The sequence below is a fragment of the Physeter macrocephalus genome, chromosome 19, assembly GCF_002837175.3.
Source record: "Physeter macrocephalus isolate SW-GA chromosome 19, ASM283717v5, whole genome shotgun sequence".
Taxonomy (NCBI): Eukaryota; Metazoa; Chordata; class Mammalia; order Artiodactyla; family Physeteridae; genus Physeter; species Physeter macrocephalus.
Window position 1 is genome coordinate 88,366,549 of NC_041232.1, and position 20,367 is coordinate 88,386,915.

Sequence of the window (20,367 nt, forward strand, 5' to 3'; positions counted from 1 at the left end):
TGGGAGGGAGACGCAAGAGGGAGGAGATATGGGGACATATGTATATGTATAGCTGATTCACTTTGTTGTAAAGCAGAAACTAACACACCCATTGTAAAGCAATTAGACTCCAATAAAGATGTTAAAAAAAAAAAAAGAAAAGAAATCCTACGAACACAGGCAGCCTGACAACCAGGATTATCAGCTGAAACATGAAAAGAGAGCCCCAAACCGTGCCTCCGTTCCTGGCCTTATTTCCCAACAAAGCAGAACTCCTAGAGCTCTTCCTCACTGAGAACTGGCTTAAATACATGTGTTGATCGTCACAAACGAGCCACTCTGATAAGACAGGAAAGAAACGATAGGACGCCCTCGTTCAGCCACACGGTCCCTTGGCCTCCGTGGAAGCAAACGGCTTCAGCTGGTACCGTCCGCCCCCCTGGGCGGCTTCCCCCCAGGAGCTCACGTCCCTGCGGGTCTTCAGCTCCCACCCAGGGAGGCCAGGTTGGGAGGGGCTCCCCGAGCTCAGGAGTCTGGAGCACGATAATCAGCTCACGGGGGCAGGCCGGGACCTGCAAGGTACCAGACACACGAGTCCAGGGCGGCTGCTGTCCTAGCAGGAGGGCAGCCCTCCCCCCACACCACTCGCCAGCCCCTCACTGGCCTTTGCTGCAGCGTTCAAGACGGTAAATTCAAAGCTCACGAGCTTCCATGCCACACAAGAACGGCCTTCAAAGATGTGTTTTAAAAAGACCCAATTCAAACGTCATTCCAATGCCCTGCTAAAGAGAGCTCCACTGGCAAAAATATACTTTAGTTAAAGATACGCATGCCTTTTAATCCGGCCAGAACATTTCTACCAGTTAATCCTGAATCTGACATGTACATAAAAAGGTACAACACAGTTTATTATAATGAAAAATTGGAACAGTTTAAATATAAATTATTATGGGATTGGTTACATTTTGTTAAATTCATACAACTGCTATGTCTGTTAAAAAGATGGTGTATATCTATGTATCTACAAGGAGTCAAAAATATGATGCTAGGCTAAAATGATCTCTACAGTATGTGTATTATGACCCTGTTTATGTGAAACTATATCCAACTAGTTGTATCTACACCAAGGGGTCTGGAGGGGGCTCACCAAACTTCTAACAATGGTCACCTCAGGGCGGTGGGGTTATTTCCATGTTGTTTGAATTTTCTTTTACAAATATGTTATAAACAGAAAAAACATCTTTTAAAACAAAAGTTTCACAAAGGGTTTAATGACATAGGATACGTTTATGATATGTAAGGATTTTAAAAAGAATCCAAATTATTAGTATACTATGGGCTTGAATACATAAAAAGTATATATGACTCGTAAATAAATAAGGAAAGAGGAGAATCCAATTCCGTCATTGTAAACTCTCACAGTTTATACACACGGTGTTCTGTGGGACAGTTAGAGAATAAAGTCAGCCTCTGATGTTCTCCCCTCCCTCCCAAAGGCTCAACTGGAGGGGAAGTTGCAGACCCAGTGACATGGGTGACGCGAGGCCCAGGCTGCCCGACACTGGCTGCACAGAGTGGCCAGCTTTTCCAGGACAAGCTCTTTCTGGACGGTGGGCGGCTCTGGCTTTGTTTGCTTTCTAATGAGCTACATCAGCACATTCTCTCCCCCCATCCACTCCCACTCCAGGGGTGAACACCGGCTTCAGGCATTTTGTTTTCTGCATGTTCCCACGGTAGAGCAGTGGGAGAGTTTTTGCCCTTTTTCACAGTTGGAAAAAAAAAAAAAAAAAGGAAATTCTCCAAACACACGAACTTCCAGGAGTCAGTGACAATTAAAAAAGCAAATGTGTCTCACGAAACAGCTCCCAGAGCAGAGGGGTGTTTCACCGCAGGCTCTCACACACCTGTTCCTACACGCACGGGCGCGTGGATGAAGCTAATTCAGCCACACTACATCTTTACCCCGCCCTCAGCACACAGCCTCAAAAGCTTAGGCAGCGTCTGAGCAAAGAGAGTGAAATGGGGAGAGAAACGGAGAGTCAGCTGTGGCAGCTAAACTGTTAGACCCACTGAGTGCTTCCTGCTAAGCAGCAAGCCTCCAACGTAAAAGCCAAACACGCCTCCTGCTAATTAATGACGAATCCAAGGAAAGCGTTTATAAGCAGAATTTGCAGGCCTGATCCTTTAAGAGTCTGCCAGTGTCTATAACCAAATTTTCAATGATTCTATACGTTTTACTTTGAAGAACTTCCCTTAATTACTTTTTCCGGCAACGCGCTTAAGTGACATCACAAGCAAATACCCCTACCTCCCCCCGCTGCCCCAGTCATGCAACTTCTGATAAGTCAAAAGTTTTAAAATGTGTCTTCCTCATTCTAGAAACCCCAAAGAATGCAAGAATGCCAAGAGCAGTTAACAGACACGTGTAAATGAACAATATTTACGTTTATTTTAAAAGTAAATAGTTGAGAGCCCTCTAATTGTGCTGGAGATCTTTTGGTATAATTGCCTTCAACAAGCCTCCTCTGACACCCTGGGAGGCCCCTTACCCCAGGGACAGAAAGCAACTGAAATTCCATCAGTTGCTTGGTGGTCCTGGGCTGGGACCTGGGGGTAGAAGGGCCATCTCTTAAATGATGAGAACACAGGGGTTGCTAGTATTGGGAGGGTTTATTTGATGGGTAAGTGGTGACAAGTGAGTGTCCGCACTTCCTGTTTATTCTGCTAAAAATAGACTCCCAGCTCCTTTGCCGGTCTCCTCCTGCATTCCCTCTGACTTGGGCCGGTTTCCCCAGCGTTCCTGCATGCTCGGGGAGGACGGGAATATGCAGGGGATGGAGAGGATCTGTGATCCAGGTTCCCCACTGTGACTACTTCATCCTGGTAACTGCTCTTCTTCTTCACTTAAATGGGCAAAGCATTAAAGTGAAAGGCATAATGACATCTTTTATTTACCCAAGGGAAAAACCCCACAGCTGGTAACAGTAGCCAGTCCAGGACAGAGGACTGACAAAGTCTACTAAATGCAGAAGGAAAGAAGTCTGCAGATGTGAAGGCCAAAGGCGTGGTTCTCTGCCCCCTGTGGACACAAATGCCCTGACTGGGTCCCGGGGGGTGGGGGCAGAATCCCAGTCATCGCTGGCCTGTTGTCTGAGCGCCCAAATGCAGACTATCTACAGCTGGGTTCTTAACTCTGAGTCGCAAGAACCCTCAGCAATCTGATGAGGCTTGGGAACTCCTTCTCAGAATAATGCTCTTAAACACACAAAGTAAGAGACCTGGGATGACAAAAGAAAGAAATTACTTTGAAGGCAACGATCAAAACACTAAAGCAAGCGTGGGATACAACACTACATGTGCTTTCTTGCTAATGCATTCAATAACAATCTGCACTATTTAAAAATAATGATTACTGTAAATGATATTCAAGCTCTCTGGCTGATATGATCACATGATATGAAAATGCTATCTGTGATTTCTACTGGTAACAATGTTGCAGGTCCTGCTAATTTTGCTGTGCCCGCCACTGACATTCCTAACGAGTTCAAGGATGGCAGCCAGGGAAGCCCCTTGGGAGCCAACTGGGGTGCCCTGAGCGCTGTCTTGAGTCCCAAAGCCAGTGCATCGGGACAGCAGGTGCTGCTCACAGCTGAGGCCACAAGGGAAGAACAAAAAGTCCCTATTACCAGGGGAAAAGACAATTAAAAAAAAAATCTGTACAAATAAATGAGTTAAAAAGTCAAAGTATTCACATGGAGTGAGGATGGCTGAAGTTTGGAAATAAAGGCTGGAGATGAGCCCAGATGACTTCACTCAGGGCCGAGACTCAGATCCAGGAGAGTCTGGTTTGAATCTCGTACTTTTAATTTTTAACAACTTTACTGGGATATAATTTACATCCCATAAAGTTCACCCATTTAAAGAGTATAATTCAATGGTTATTAGTATATCTACAGAGCTGTGCAACCAGCACCACTATCGAATTTCAGAATATTTCCATGATCCAGCAAAGAAACCCTGTACCTCCCACCCTCATGAATGTGCCTTCTGTCTCTACAGACTGCCCATTCTAGACTTTTCATATACAGTTGATTCTCGTTATTCACAGTAGTTAACGTTTCACAGAGTCTCCATGAACACTGCATTACTGAACACTGAACCATGGCTGCCAGGAAATACAGGGTCCTGTGAGCCTCTGATCACAACATTTTCATCCGCCGAGCAATAAACTTGCGTTAGTGTGTTTCTGGTTAAGACGCCTTATTTCATATATACTATCGATTCACTAACATCGAACTCATGGCCAAGAGCATTTTCTAAGTAAAGCACATCCCATCCACCTTGGGCTCAGAGAAGCCCTACAGCACTCTGGCACTACGCTTGGGGCAATTTTAAACAGTGAAATCACACGCACACACACGCACACACAGGAGAGTTCTGGGATGACGGTAGAGAAGGGAGCATCAGGGACACCCCCGACCTGGACAACAATGGCAGGACCTGTATGGGGTAACTAATTTGGAAATCTGAGGCCTGTTGAAGGCTCACGACTTCAAGGGGAAGAACTAGAAGGTTACTGCCCTCAACTCTGGTTCATTTCAGGTCTTAGCACCCACCCATCGCACCCCCAGCCACACAGCAGGCAGCTCTGCATGTATGTCTGGAGCAGCTTGCAGGAGCCAGGGTGGGAAAAGAGGACCCTGCCCTGCAAATACCAGGAATCTGTGCTCTGACGCTGACTGTTGCGTCTGATTGCAAAGGTGCAGCCAGAGGCAGGTGGCCATTGTTGTTACACGTTCCCCCATTGTTGCAAACCCCTCCCCAAGAAGCGGAAGTGACCTGAAGGGGATTTCAAAAGTGAGTGGCCTTTTATCCCCCCTTTTTCTCTTTTCCCCGTGCATGAACCATACATTAAAGATTAGGACATTGAAAAACAACTGCGAAAATCAGAAAGTGACTGTGCGTGCCCAAGGAAAGTCTCAGAAAAGACCTCAGAAGTTATTAATTTTACACCTCATGCTGATGGCTTGGCAGAGAAAGCCTACAACAATAATTTGTTAAAACCGAAAAACCAGAAACAAAACCCCCAAAACCCCCCCAGCAAACCCTGGGGGAGGGGTAGAATCTGATTTCCAGAGTTGCCACGTTATTAGATTAAAATGTCCAGTGTTCAACAAAAAAAATCACAAGGCATACAAAGAAATAAGACAGTATGGCCCATTCACAGGAGAAAATAATTCAACTGAATCTGTCCCTGAAAAGACTTAATGGCAGACATATTAGACAAAGACTTTAAAACAACAGTCCTAAAAATGCTCAAAGAACTTTAGGAATATGTGGAGAAAGTAAAGAAAACAAAGTATGACCAAAATGGAAATATCAATAAATATATAGAAAACCTAAGAATAAATCAAAAAGAAATCCTGGAGCTGAAAAGTACAATAACTGAACTGAAAGATTCCCTCGAGGGATTCAAAGGCAGATCTGAGCAGGCAGAAGAAAGAATCAGTGAACTTGAAGGTAGGGAAATGTAAATCATTAAGGCTGAGGACTAGAAAGCAAAAGATTGGGGGAAAAAAAAGAAAATACCCTAAGGGCCCTGTGGTACACCATCAAAAGTACCAACATATGTATTATGGGAGTCCCAGAAGAGGAAGAGAGATAGAAAAGAGCAGAGAGACTATCTGAAGAAGAATGGCTGAAAACTTTCCAAATTTGAATAAAGATATGAATATAAAATTCAAGAAGCACAGTAAATTCCAAATAAGATGAACTCAAAGAGACCCACGTTGAGAAAAGTTTTAATCAAAATTTCAAAAGCCAAGGACAAATAGAGAATCTTGAAAGCAGCAAGAGAGAAGCGAAATCATCACATGCAGGCCATCCTCGATAAGATTATCTGCAGATTTCTCATCAGAAACTTTGGAGGCAAGTAGACAAAGGGCAATGTATTTAAAACGTGGAAAGAAAAAAAACCTGTCAATGAATAATCCTATACCCGGTAAAACTGTTCTTCAAAAGTGAGGGAGAAATCAAGACATTTCAACATATACAAAAGCTGAGGGAGTTCATTACCACTAGACCTGCCCTGCAAAAAAGGCTCAAGGGAGTCCTGCTGATGAAATGAAAGGACAGGAGACAGAATTTCAAAGCCAACTGGAGAAATAAAGATCTCTATAAAATTAAATATATGGGTAATTATAAATGCTATATTATTGTAACAACGGTTTAGACGGGACTTTTTGTTTTCTACATGGTTCAAAAGATTAACACATTTTTTAAAAAAGAAAACAATTATAAGTGTAAAGCCAGTATTAAGGTAACTTTGATTTGTAACTCCAAATCTTTTTTTCTACATAACTTAGGAGTCTAATGCATTTAAAAGAATTATTAATTTATGTCTGGGGGCACACAATGTAAAAAGATGTAATTTTGTGACATCAACAACAAAAGTAGTAGGGATAGAGCTGTAAAAGAACAGAGTTTCTGTATGTTACTAAAGTTAAGATGGTATGAATTCAAAATACAGTGTTACAACTTTAGGATGTTAAGTGTAATCGTCATGGTAGCCAAAAAGAAAATAGCTGTATAATATACACAAAAGGAAATGAGAAGTGAAGTTAAACATTTCACAACCAAAAAAACCCACAGAAGAAGATAGGATTACAGAAAATGAGTAACATATAAGACATACATATGTCTTATATGTTACTCTAAGACATATACTAAACGAATAGCACAATGGCAGAAGTAAGCCCCTCTTATCAGTAATCATCTTATATGAAAACAGATTAAAGTCTTCAATCAAAAGACAGAGATTGGCAGAATGGATAAAAACATATGTTCCACCTATAGGCTGTCTCCAAGAGACTCACCTTAGATCCAAGGACACAAACAGGTTGAAAGTGAAAAGATGAAAAATGATATTCTATGCAAAGAGTGATCAAAATAGAGCAGGGGTAGCTATACTTATATCAAATAAAATGGATGTTAAATCAGAAAAGATTACAAGAAACAAAGTATAACACTATATACTAATAAAGGTTCATACAGCAAGAAGATATAACAATTATAAACATTTATAAACCAAATGACAGATCATCAAAATATATGAAGCAAAGCCTGACAGAACTGAAGAAACAGACAGTTCTACAAGAATAGTTGGAGACTGAAATACCCGTCTCACAATAATGGATACAAAAGCCAGACAGAAGACAACTAAGGAAATAAAGGACTTAATACAATAAACCAAATAGATCTGACACACACGGAACACTCCACCAAACAACAACCACACACGCAGTCTTCTCAAGTGCACATGGGACATTTTCCAGGATGGACCATATGTTAGGCCACAATGTAAGTCGCAGAAGATTTTTAAAAGACATCATACAAAGAATCTTCTCTGTTTACAATGGGATGAAGTTACAAACCAAACAGAAAACTGGAAAATTCACAAAACTGTGGAAAGTAAACCAGACACCTTTAAACAACCAATGGATCAAAGAGGAACTCACATGGGAAGAAAGAAAATACTTAAAGACAAATGAAAATAAAAATAAACATACCAAAACTTATGGGACGCAGCAAAAGTAGTGCTAAGGGTAAATTTATAGCTATAATGTTTGCATTAAAAAAACAAGAAAAGCCTCAAATCAACAACCTAACTTACAACTTAAGGAACCAGAAAAATAAGAACAAACTAAACTGAAAGCTAGCAGAAGGAAGGAAAGAGTAAGGCAAAAATAAAAGAAATGGAGTATAGAAAAACAGTAGAAGACATCATTGAAACTAAATGTTGGTTCTTCAAAAAGATGAAGAAAATCAACAAATCTTTAGCTAGATAAACTAAGAAAAAAGAGTGAAGACTCAAATTACTAAAATAAGAAATGACAGTGGAGACATTACTACCATTTCTACAGAAATAAAGATTATAAGAGAGTACTATAAACAATTTTACACCAACGAATTGGATAACCTTGATGAAATGGACAAATTCCTAGAAATACAAAACCTACCAAGACTAAGTCAAGAAGAAACAGAAAATCTAAATAGACCTATAACTAGTAATGAGGTTGAATAAGTAACCAAAAATCTCCCAACAAAAAACAGCTCTGGACCTGATGGCTTCGGTGGTGAATTCTACCAAACATTTACAGAAGAACTAATACCAAGCCTTCTCAAACTTTCCCCAAAACTGAAGAGGAGGGAACACTTCCCACCTCATTCTAGGAGACCAGCATAACTCTGATACCAAAGCCAGATAAAGATATCACAAGAGAAGAAAATTACAGACCAACATTCCTTATGAACACTGATGCAAAAATACTCAACAAAATACTAGGATACAGAATTCAGCAGCAAAGTATAAGGATTGTACACCATGACCTAGGGGGATTTTTTTTCTGGAATTCAAGGATGGTTAAACACAAAAATCAATCAATCAACAACACGAAGGGAGAAAAAAAACACATGATCACCTCAAATGATGCAGAAAAAGGATCTGACCAAATTCAACATCCTTTCATTATAAAAACACTTCACAAAATTAGAAATAGAAGGAAACTACCTCCACATAGTAAACTATATGTGAAAAACCCACAGCAAACATATACTCAATGGTGAAAGACTGAAAGCTTTCCCTCGAAAATCAGGAAGAAGGCATAGATGCCTGCTTTCACCACTTCTATTCAACAAGCACAGGAAGTCTAGCCATAGCAATTAGGCAACAGAAAGAAATAAAAGGCATCCAAACTGAAAAGGAAGAAGTAAAATAATCTCTGTTTACAGATGATATGACCTTCTATGCAGAAAATCCTAAAGATTCCACAGAGAAGCTGTTAGATCTAATAAATGAATTCATCAAAGTAGCAAGATTCAAAGTCAACACATAAAATCAGTGGCATTTCTATTTATAAGCAAGGAACAATCTGAAAAGGATATTACAAAAACAATTCCAGTTATGAGAGCATCAAAATTTATAAAATATTTAGAAATTAACAAGCAAGGAGATGAAAGTCTTATACGATGAAAATTTAAAACACTACTGAAAAGAATTAAAGACATAAATAAATGGAAATATATCCTATGTTCATGGATCGGACGACTTAGTGTTGTTATAATGCCAAGATTACCCAAAACAATCTTACAGATTCAAAGTGATCCCTATCAAAATCCCAATGCTATTTTTTTTTGCAGGAATAGAAAAACCAACCTAAAATTCATATGAAACCTCAAAGGACTCTGAGTAGCCAAAACAATCTTGAAAAAGAGACCAAAACTGGAGGACTCACACTTCCTGATTCTAAAACTTATTACAAAGCTACAGTAATCAAAAGAGTGTGATACTGAGATAAAGACAGACATAGAGACTGATGGGATAGCATAGAGAGCCTGGAAATCGACTCTCACATATAGTCAAATGATTTTTTACAAAGGTGACAGGACCGCTAAATGTTTAAAGGATAGTCTTTTCAACAAATGGTATTGGAAAATAGGATATCCACATGCAAAAGAATAAAGTTGAACCCTTACCTAACATCGTACACAAAAATTAACTCAAAATGGATCAAGAACCTACACTGAAGACCTAAAACTATAAAACTCTTAAAAGAATATGTAGGACAAATGTCTTATGACATTGGATTTGGCAATGATTTCTTGGATATGATACCACAGGCAAAGGTAACAAAAGAAAAATTAGACAAATTGGACCTCGGGAAAAATTTAAAATTTTGTACATCAAAAGACACAATCCACAGAATAAAAGGCAACCCACAGAATGGGAGAAAATGTTTGCAAATAATATATCTGATGAGGGATCAATATCCAGATAAAGAGAGAACTCCTAAAACTCAACAACCAAAAACAAACAACCTAGGACAAAATGGGCAAAAGACTTGAATAGACATTTCTCCAAAGAATACATATGAATGGACATTAAGCAAGTGAAAAGATGCTGAACACCACTAGTAATCAGGCAAACACTAATCAAAACTACAATGAGTTACCACCTCACACCCATCAGGACGGCTAGTATCCAAAAACCAGAAAGCAACGAGTGCTGGTGTGGATGTGGGGAAACTGGAACCGTTACACACTGTTGGTGGGGACGTAAAATGGAACAGCCACTGTGGGAAACAGTATGCGGGTTCCTCAAAAAAAAATCAAAACTAGAATTACCACGTGACCCAGAAATTCCACTTCTGGGTTTATACTCAAAGAGGGTCTCAAAGAGATATTTGTCACTCATGTTCACAGCAGCATTATTCACAGTAGCTTAAATGTGGAAGAAACTCAGGTGTTCATCAGCGGATGCGTGGATAAGTACAACGTGGTATCGTCACAGAATGGAAGGAGGACTAAATTGTGACACAGGCTACAACATGGATGAACCTGAAGGACGTGATGCTCAGTGAGATGGGCTGGCACAAAAGGACACATCCCGTGTGACTTCACTTACAGGAGGTACTCAGAGTTGTCAAAATCCTAGAGACAGAAAGTGGAATGGTGGTTGCCAGGTTTGGGGGAGGGGAAATGGGGAGTTACTGTTTAAAAGGCAGGGTGATTCAGTTTTACTAGAAGAAAAGGGGACGGATGGTGGCGGCTGCACAGAGCGGTGAATGTATTTAATTTCACTGAGCTGAACACTTAAGAATGGTTACGATGCTACATTTTATGTTGTTATGTATTTTAATACAATTTCACAAAACAAAAAAGTACAAAAATGTGGAAGATGTGGCACTAAACAGACCATGAAAAGCACGCTTGTTCACAGCGTGAGCTGAAACAAGCAGGCAGAGCAGTGCCTACTCAGCCTCGTCTGGAACATGCGTTGGCAACCTGTGCACGTCTGCAAGCGATTGTGAAAGGGCCCTGCGTGCTGATGTTGGGTTACAAACAAACTGGACTGAGTTCACAAACACAGAATCTGCACAGGATGAGGACAGCTCATAAATGGAATCCTATAACACATGGCTGTTTCATCCACTTGGCATTCTTTCCCATCTGTACTGCAGTCTGGACCCTTTAGTACTTTGTTCCTTTTTATGGCTGAATAATATCTCATTGGATGGATATACCACATTTTGTTTATCTATCCATCCACCAAGGAAACATGTTTTCCATATCCTAGGACTTTGCTGAGGGGTTTTTACATCTGTATTCATAGGGGATGTCGGTCTGTAGTTTTACTGTGGTGTCTTTGTGTGGTTTGGGAATGGGATTAGTTTAAGTGGCAAACAAATTCATTTTCCTAAACATCACCGTGGGTGTATTTCAACATCTATTAGAAGAACGACTCTTCATTTGTGAGGGTCAAACAATTTCCTCCTACAATACACATCAATGTACAGAAAGTTATTAACTGCAGACCGGGTGTGGTTACAGTAAGATCATGAGGATGGCATTACTGTGACCAAAATCTCAGGACCCATGCTGTAGGAAAAGGACATGGGACTCGAGTGTCGCCTCCGGAGGAACCTCAGCTCTGCCCCACCCATGACGGACACCCCCTTTCACACGGTTAGCGAGTCTTTCCTGAACACGTAGGGCGCCAGGATGGCTCCTGCTTGCCGCCGTCCACAGAAACACGACGCCCTTGCCTCTCCCACCGGGATGCAGTCTTTACAGTTGCACTCCGTTGAGGAGAGTGAGAGGAGAGCCCCAGTTTCCCCAGTGATGGAGCGAGGGGCCGGGCTTTGGGAACGTCAGGAACATCTTCCTCTCGAAGCCTGACCATAACCTGAGGTAGGTTCTCCCACTGTACAGATGAGGACATTAGGGTCGGGGGTCGTAGAGCCAGTGAGAAGGTGCCGGGGGCAGGGTATGAATGCGGCTCCCTGCCGTCACCTAACAGAGAAAGGCAGGGGCTGGAGGCGAAGCCTGCACCCTTACAACACAGGACGGTTCGAAACCCTAAGGCAGCTAGTTAAGCTCTGGGCTACTCCTCTGAGGCCGAGGGAAAGAGGAAAAGAAAATAATCAAGACAGGAGGCAGGGCCTGAGCCAGCAAGCTGAGCAGCAAAGCCAGCCGAGCGGCCCGCGGAAGCCGGCACAGCCCCGCCTGCGGCTTCCTGCCTCACCTGAGCTTCGGTGACTCGACGGCACAGGCTGCCAAGCGTCCCTCGGGCTGCCCTCACAAAGGGCAAGCGTGCCTGCGGCGGAGCTCCCAGCGCAGCAGTACAGAGAGGCCCGTTTCCTACACAGGTGGCAAAGCCCGTGTGCACGTCCATCACTCACACGGCCTCGCACCCACCACTCCCCCTTCCGCACCCTGTGAGACAACGCCGCGACCCGGCGTGGCCAGGGCAGAGCTGCGGACGTGGGATCTGGACCCTGCGCCGGCCCTGGGCGCAACTGATGCTACAACACGGAGAGAGCAGAATCAAGAGACGAGGGGACGGGGGCGGGGGGGACACAGGCCGGTGGAGAGCAGGCCTTGCAGGGAGGGTGGACGATATGAAGAGCGGCGGGCTCCCGGCGGGCACAGCGGGTGCGGGTGTGGCCACAGCAGAGGGAAGGGGCAGCAGCACGGGGGGCCACAGCCAGGGGCTGTGCGGGGCCCGAGGCCCCAGCGACTCCACAGGAGAGCGAAAGCCAGTTCCCCCAGGCCACCGCGAGGAAGTGCCAGCTGTGTTGACTTTCGGTACCACCAGCAGGACACCCAGGCTAAACAAGGGCCGCAGATGCAGAGCTTTCTGATCTAGTGCCAGGGAACCAGTCCGAAGTGAGGTCAGCAGATCCCCTGCTGTTCCTCGCTACACACTCCCTTCCAACACCACAGACAAGAGGACAGCAGCAGCCAGCGCGCAGAGCACGGGCTGCCGGCCCGCACGCTCTGAGCGCTCGGCGTGTGCGGCCTCCCAACCTCGGGACGGCTCGGCGGGCGAGCACCCTTCAAACACCGCCACGCAAAGGGGGGACTCGGGCGGGGAGAGAGAGCCAGGCGCCTGGGCCCGCACCTCGGCCTCCTGCAGTCTCACACTTACCAAGCCTGGCTCGGCCTCCCGCAGCCTGGAGGGCGCCCCGCCCAGCACGCTGTGCTGCGGCTTCTAGTGTCCGCGAAGCTGCCCCACTGCCCCGGAGGCTGAGACCGGCCTCTCTCCTCCCCAGACGCTGGAAGTCCACAACGGCGAGTTCGGTGCCGCCGTACCGCTCCCCCGGGGTGCTCAGCGCTTGCCCTGGGCACAGAGGTCTGCTCAGGGAAGGTCGTGACCAGAGCAATCATAAGGCGCCTCTTTCCTTAACCGCAGGCCTCGCCTGCAGGTGGCCCTTTTCTTCAGTACGTTATGTAGAACTGTCAGGGTTCTCCCAAGTTCAGAGACGATAAAGCAAATGGAACACGCAGCTCTGAGAAGGGACTCCACAGCAGGGTGCCCCACCGTTCAGCCGTGAACCTGTGTTAGTGCCTCATTCTCACATAAATTGATATTGTTCTTACAGCAAAGCTAGGCCTTCAGAGCTAAAAGTTCACCGAAGTTATAATCTAAAGCTAACATTTTTTTCAACCCTGAAAAGACAGTGGAAAACATATACTAACAACCTTAAGTTTCATTCTTGGGTTACTGGCTAATGCATCCAGTTACAATACTGAAAATAGCGATATTATTTTTCCTCGGTATTTAAAAATCATAAGTCAACACGATTTCAGGTGGAAAATGCAGCTTAAATATCGTTAAGCCTTTCTAAGAAATTAACGTTGACCAAACAGATGTTAATTTCTTTAGTCTCCCACCAAAGGCTAGAAAACAGAATAACATATGTGGTTCTGAAATGACAGCCAAAAATAGGAAACCGTATTTATTTTTTAAAGGAGTGCCAAGCAAGAGCAACAGCTCAGCCCCCTGGGTACCTCGTTTCTGGATGAAGACCCTGAGCAGGGGGCTGGCGCTGGAGACCGCCTTGCAGAAGTTGTCATCGTTGTTGATGGGCAGCAGGTCGCCATGCACGTCTGCGTAGCCGATGGTCACCTCGGTGTTGGAGATGTGATGGGTGTGCACAACCAGCTTGTAGAAGTCTTCGAACTTTCCAGGCTTTTGACGGTCCAAGGAGAACCTTCGGAACTCAGCTCCAAACTACAACGAAATAGACAGCGGGTACGCGAACAGCAGGGAAAGGGCAGCAGAGTTGTGGCTTGTTCGCCTGACAGAGGAGCATTTACAGAGCCTCCAGGAGGCCTGAGACACAGCTGCGAACGAACGAACGGCACCCCGGTCCTCAGGGCTACGCCAGCCCAGAGGGGAGGGACCAGCTCACTCAGCATGGACCACGTCCTGAGTGCGGGACAGGCGCTAGAGCTCAGTTCGTGGGGGACCCTCACCTCATCTGAGGACGCTGGGGCGCATCTCCAGGCCCAGGCAACAGCACAACCCCGGGGCAGCCTTAGACACTCAAAGGTGGGAGGGAAGCAAAGGCCAGCTGCAACTTCTGAACTCTTTCCTAAGGGCAATGGGAAGTCCTGGAACAACTGTAATATTAAGGAAGGAAACGACTTGATATGATTTGCATTTTTAAAGAGACCAGGGCTTCCCTGGTGGCGCAGTGGTTGGGGGTCCGCCTGCCGATGCAGGGGACGCGGGTTCGTGCCCCGGTCCGGGAGGATCCCACGTGCCGCGGAGCGGCTGGGCCCGGGAGCCGTGGCCGCTGGGCCTGCGCGTCCGGAGCCTGTGCTCCGCAGCGGGAGAGGCCACAGCAGTGAGAGGCCTGCATACCGAAAAGAAAGACCAAATGGCTGCACTTCAAAAGGATCAGATGCTTCACAAATCTCTGGGACAGGAGCATGGGTTCTGGACTGGCCAAAAGGACAGAGCAGGTCTTTTCAAAACAGATGCTATTCACTCTCCTGTTGTAGGAAACATGCAGGTCCCACCTCCTTCCTGTCAGCCCCTGGCTCTGGCTCAGATGCCCACAGAGTTGCCTGCAGACCTCCAGGCCACCTGCCGGGGGAGGACCCTGGGTCAGCTCCCATGGCCGGCCTGTCCAGCGATCTAAGGACACCTCCTGCTTGTTTGGCCTGAGGCTGCTGGCTTAGGACATGCTGTTGTTCCTCACTCGCCAAAGGGACCTTTATTCAGCAGGCAGGACAGATTCTGTGCCCTTGTATATAACTGACAACTAATTATATTGGTTCCAAAATACACAAAAATGAAATGTCTAATGTTTACACAAACTAATAGTTACATCATCTAGACATGACGTCAACTACTCGAGGGCAATGTGGCTCGAACCATACAGGTGTGAGTGGTTCTAAACTTTGGGGAGGCCTCAGAATCACCTGGAGGACCCCAGAGTTCTGGAATCGCCTGATTTGGAATGCAGCCCAGGAATGTGCCTTTTTAACAAGTTCCCAGGAGAAGCTGATGGTGCTGGTCTGCAAAGCACACAGACAAAACCACAGATTTACAGGGAATCAGTCTTCAGACCTCAACCTCCACAGATCTCTTAGAAACACAGCCTCAGACCCCATTTCCCTTTTAAAAAGCAAAGGACAACACCCATCCTGCACTGCCCCAGGAGCGAAAAACTTCAGGTTTGGGAAAACCACCTTCAATGGCTAATCGAAACTAAAGGCTGGCTCCGCAAGCCAGGGCCCAGGGATCCCTCTCCTTCGTCCCCTGCTGTTGCCAGAGACGCCTCCCCTTGAGACGGGGTCCCTCTCCCCTTACACACAGGGGAGACATCCCGGCCGGCAAAACTTTTCCAGACACAGGAGACAAGCAGACGACACAAGGTTAATTGGATTTTTCATCATCAGTTATCCAGTCACATCACGAATGTTCATTTCAATAGCAGTCAACCACCTTCTTTCCAGTCTCATATATCTCACACATGCTGACTTCCAGAGCAATTCGTTTTTATCAGTATATGCCTTATTTTCACTAAACACACGAGAAGAGCTTCATCATGTCTAATGAAACCAGGTATTTTTGACTTTTATATGTAATTCTCAGTTGAATATTCCCCCAAACTGGACACAACACACTCACTTTCATCCAAGGGACACCAGGTAACTCTCATTCCTCTCCCTCCTGCTAGACTTATGCCGCATCCTGCAATTTAAGTAATGAGAAACAGCATATGCATTAAATGAGTTAGTTCTGCAATGTTTTAGTCCTAACTGCACTTGGTAATTAATTTCAGATGAAATTTAATTTGTTTCTCAGTTCTTTTAATAATTTTCCTCAAAATACATGTTAATCTGAAATGCAAATGAGTTCTGACTTTTTCCTGACAGTCTGATTTCTGTTGGATAAAGAGGCTGGCTTTGTCAATCCGGTTATATGTTGAATATGCTTCATATGCTGAATGAGTTGTGTGAAATGTGATATGATAAAAGCATTTTTTCAAGCTGCTTCCTATTGTGGCAAAATATACATAAAATTCACCATTTTAACCATTCTTAAGTGTACAGTTCAGTGGCATTAAGTACGTTCACACTGTTGTACAACCATCACCACCATCCGCCTTAACTCTTTATCTTGTAAAACTGAAAGTCTATACCTGTTAAGCAATAACTACCCATTTCCCTGCCCCCCAGACCCTGGCAACCACCACTGTGCTGCCTCCCCCTCCCCCTCCCCCCCATATATATACACACACACACACACATATATATATATATGCACATAAATCTTTATCAGGCATATGGTTTGTAAACATTTTCCCCCATTCTGTCTTTTACTCTGTGGATCTGGGTCCTTTAAGTAACCAGCGTGCTGGGAGGGAAAGCTGGACTTTTGATACAGTTCTGTAACTTACTTCCTAACCTAGGTCAGCCACAGTTAAGGCAAGTTTTTCTTAAACCTTTCCTTAGTAAGTATTGAACGTCATTTGAAATTGGTAATGGAGTGAGCCATTTTACGGGTCTGGTTATCGGGTAACGGGTGAAGGAGTGAAGCTCAGCGGTCACCCTTTCGTGAGTCCTGCCGTGGGAACACAGTCCAGTGAGACGCTGAACACCTTAAAGGGGTGGTGAGTCTCCGGTGAACTCCGGTGTTGGTTCAGGCGCTTCATAGGGACCCCTCTACCTTAATGCAGTGGCCTCCACAGGTCACATATCCCCTCAAGAAGTTCGGAAAACCTACCACTATGAAGAGCATAATATACTTTTAAGTTGGCATCTAAATTCTTCGTAATAAAAATAAATAGTTGCAAAGGATATAATTTCCGGCATGCTGTAAATATTTCATTAAACAATATTTTATCATACGATCTTTTAAAGATAGTGAAATCGAAATGCCATAGTGATTTGATACTACTATCATGCCTTTTAAAATAGAATGAACAAGCTCTTTTATAACAATCAGAAATTCAACAAGGATGAGAAACCTCTGCTTGCCACAACTAGAGAAAGCCCATGCGCCACCACGAAGACCCAACGCAGCCAAAAAAAAAAAAAAAAAAAAAAAGAAATTCAACAAGGTTCCTTTTTCTCTTTGATCTCTTGTTTCCGTTGCACTGCTCCAAGAGAATTTAACCCTGATATTTTATCCTAATAATTTATGCTTGATTACCCTATCACTCTTCTCTACAACAAAATTAGATAAATTGAAATTAAACATTTTCCCCAAGGCCATAAGGCTCTCTTTGTGAAAAATATTTCAAAGTTGTTTCTAACGGGTATAGAGTTTTAGTTTTGAAAAACGGAAAGTGTTCTGGAGTGGATGCACAACAATGTGAATGTAATTAACACTACTAAAGTGTACACGAAAAAATGGCTGAGACGGTAAATTTTATGTATGTGTATATTATCACCTTTATAAATCAAGTAATATAAACAAAAATAGATTTTTACAGTAAAAAAGTTTCTAGATTGAGTCATGACAATGATTAAATCAAGTTGGAACATAGTTATAAAACTTGACAAATAATTATTAGCCTTCCAAAGTAAACACTTAAAAAATCTTTTGTCTAATAGAAAGTATTTATTGCTAAATGAGGCAAGGGTAGCATCGATTCTTCTGCCGTTTCCTATTGTTGTGGTGTTGGCACTGAGAAGCCTTTTCACATGAAGGAGGAGATAGGCACAGAGATGCTCAGCCCTGTGACTCTCACCAAGTCCTGGGCCAGAAGTAACCACAGAGCAGCCTATCATTAGAATTATTTCAAACAATCTATTAGCTGACAATTCAATTAGGACCACTTTCAAGTTTGTTGAAAACAAAGAATTGGAAAATACTTGACTTGGAAGATTTATTGCCCGGTCATTAGAGCCATTCACTTTTTCAATTTCCGGCAACTATACCAAGAATTATACGACAATGAATTGTGCCCACTAATTCCTTCATTTAGAGGCAACCTGTCTGATCTGATAGAACAGGGAAGTAAAAATATAAAATTAGTACCACATGCCAATATTTTTAAAAAATAAAATAGTTTTGTCATAATAAAGTTGGACCCTTACCTAACACCATTACAAAGATTAACTCGAAATGGACCCATGACCTAAATGTAAGGCCTAAAACTATAAAATTCGTAGACAAAAACATAGGGCAAAAGTTTCAGTCCATGAGGTTTGATAATGAGTTCTCGATATGACACCAAAGGCACAGGTAACAGGATTAAAAAAATAGACATTGGACTTAAAACTAAATTTTGTGTATCAAAGGATACTATCCACAGAGTAAAAAGGCTTTAAACAGTGATAAATACAGTCGTACCTCTGTATCAGCAGAATCCTAAGAAGCTCAAGTCCCTTATAAGATGCCACACTATATGCATATAACCTACGCACATGCCCCACCCCCCATACTGTAAATCAACTCTAGACGACATATAATACCTGATACAATGTAAACACTATGTAAATAGCTGGTAATACAATGTAAATAGTGGCCGGTGCACACCAAGTTCAAGTTTTACTTTTTGAAAATTTCTGTAATTTTTATTCTGAATATTTTCTATCCACAGTTGGTTGAATCCACGGATGCGGAACCTGTGGATACTGAGGGTCCACTGTATTCAGAATATATAAAGAATTCCTAAGCAAAATGTTATTCAGCCTTAAAGAGGAAAATTCTGGCATTTGCTACAGCATGGGACCTTGAGGACGCTATGCTCAATGAAATGTCAGTCATAAAAGGACAATACTGTATGATTCCACTCATATGAGGTACTCAGAGTCGTCAAAATCATAGAAAGTCCCATGGTGGTACCCAGGGGCTTAGGAGGAGGGGAAAATGGTTAGTTATTCTTTAATGGGTATAGAGTTTCAACTTTATAAGATAAAAAGAGTTATGGAGATGAATGGTGATGGCTGCATAATAATGTGAATGTATTTAACATCACTAAACTTAAAAAATGATTAAGATAGCAAATTTTATGTTCTGTGTACTTTTAAATTTTATGTATTTGTTTATTTATTTATTTTTGGCTGCGTTGGGTCTTCGTTGCTGCGCGCAGGCTTTCTCTACTGCAGCGAGGGCGAGGGGGAGACGCTTCGTTGTGGTGCGAGGGCTTCTCATTGCGGTTGCTTCTCTTGCTGCAGAGCAGGGGCTCTAGGCGTGCGGGCTTCAGTAGTTGTGGCACCCGGGCTCATGGGCTTAGTTGCTCCGTGGCATGTGGGATCTTCCCGGACCAGGGCTCAAACCCGTGTCTCCTGCATTGGCAGGCAGACTCTCAACCACTGCGCCACCAGGGAAGTCCCTGTTCTGTGTATTTTAACACAAATTAAAAAAAAAAAAAAAAAAAAAAGAAGATCTAGGGTTCCTTGTCAAAATGGCTAATTCTAGATATGAGTCGAGAACTTTCTATGAGCCCGTGAATCTCATCCTTCTAAGAAGCAAGGAATTATCAAAGACTATTAGGGTCATATCAAAAGGACTCAGGAACTAGTTTGAATGATCTCCCAACAGCTGAAGATGGGACATGTGTGCATTTATCATCTATAAGGATAATAACTGCTATGGATTGGAACACATCCAATATGCATAAATAATGCATATTTGTTTACAACGAGAACCAAAATTTTATTTTTTACTTTTTGAAGGGTGTCAGGGAACCAACCTACTATTTTGTATAATGAGAACCAAAATTGTGTTTATTTGTTTATAATGAGAACTGAAATTTTATTTTTTGCTTATAATGAGAGCCAAAATTTTATTTTTTACTTTTTGAAGGGTGCCAGGGAACCAACCTACTATTTTGTTTATAATGAGAACCAAAATTGTGTTTATTTGTTTATAATGAGAACCGAAATTTTATTTTTTGTTTATAGTGAGAACCAAAATTTTATTTTTTACTTTCTGAAGGGTGCCAGGGAACCAACCTACTATTTTGTTTATAATGAGAACCAAAATTGTGTTTATTTGTTTATAATGAGAACCGAAATTTTATTTTTTGTTTATAGTGAGAGCCAAAATTTTATTTTTTACTTTCTGAAGGGTGCCAG

The 20,367-nt window shown here is 43.2% G+C and overlaps 1 protein-coding gene across 1 annotated transcript in view; it reads right to left on the minus strand.

Annotated features, from left to right (window-relative positions):
- PARD6G (par-6 family cell polarity regulator gamma) overlaps positions 1–20,367 on the minus strand; it is a 109,600-nt gene that overhangs the window by 58,192 nt on the left and 31,041 nt on the right. The window contains exon 2 of the mRNA XM_024133956.3: positions 13,831–14,053. Coding sequence (XP_023989724.1) covers positions 13,831–14,053 — 223 coding nt within the window. The remainder of the gene's footprint in view (positions 1–13,830; positions 14,054–20,367) is intronic.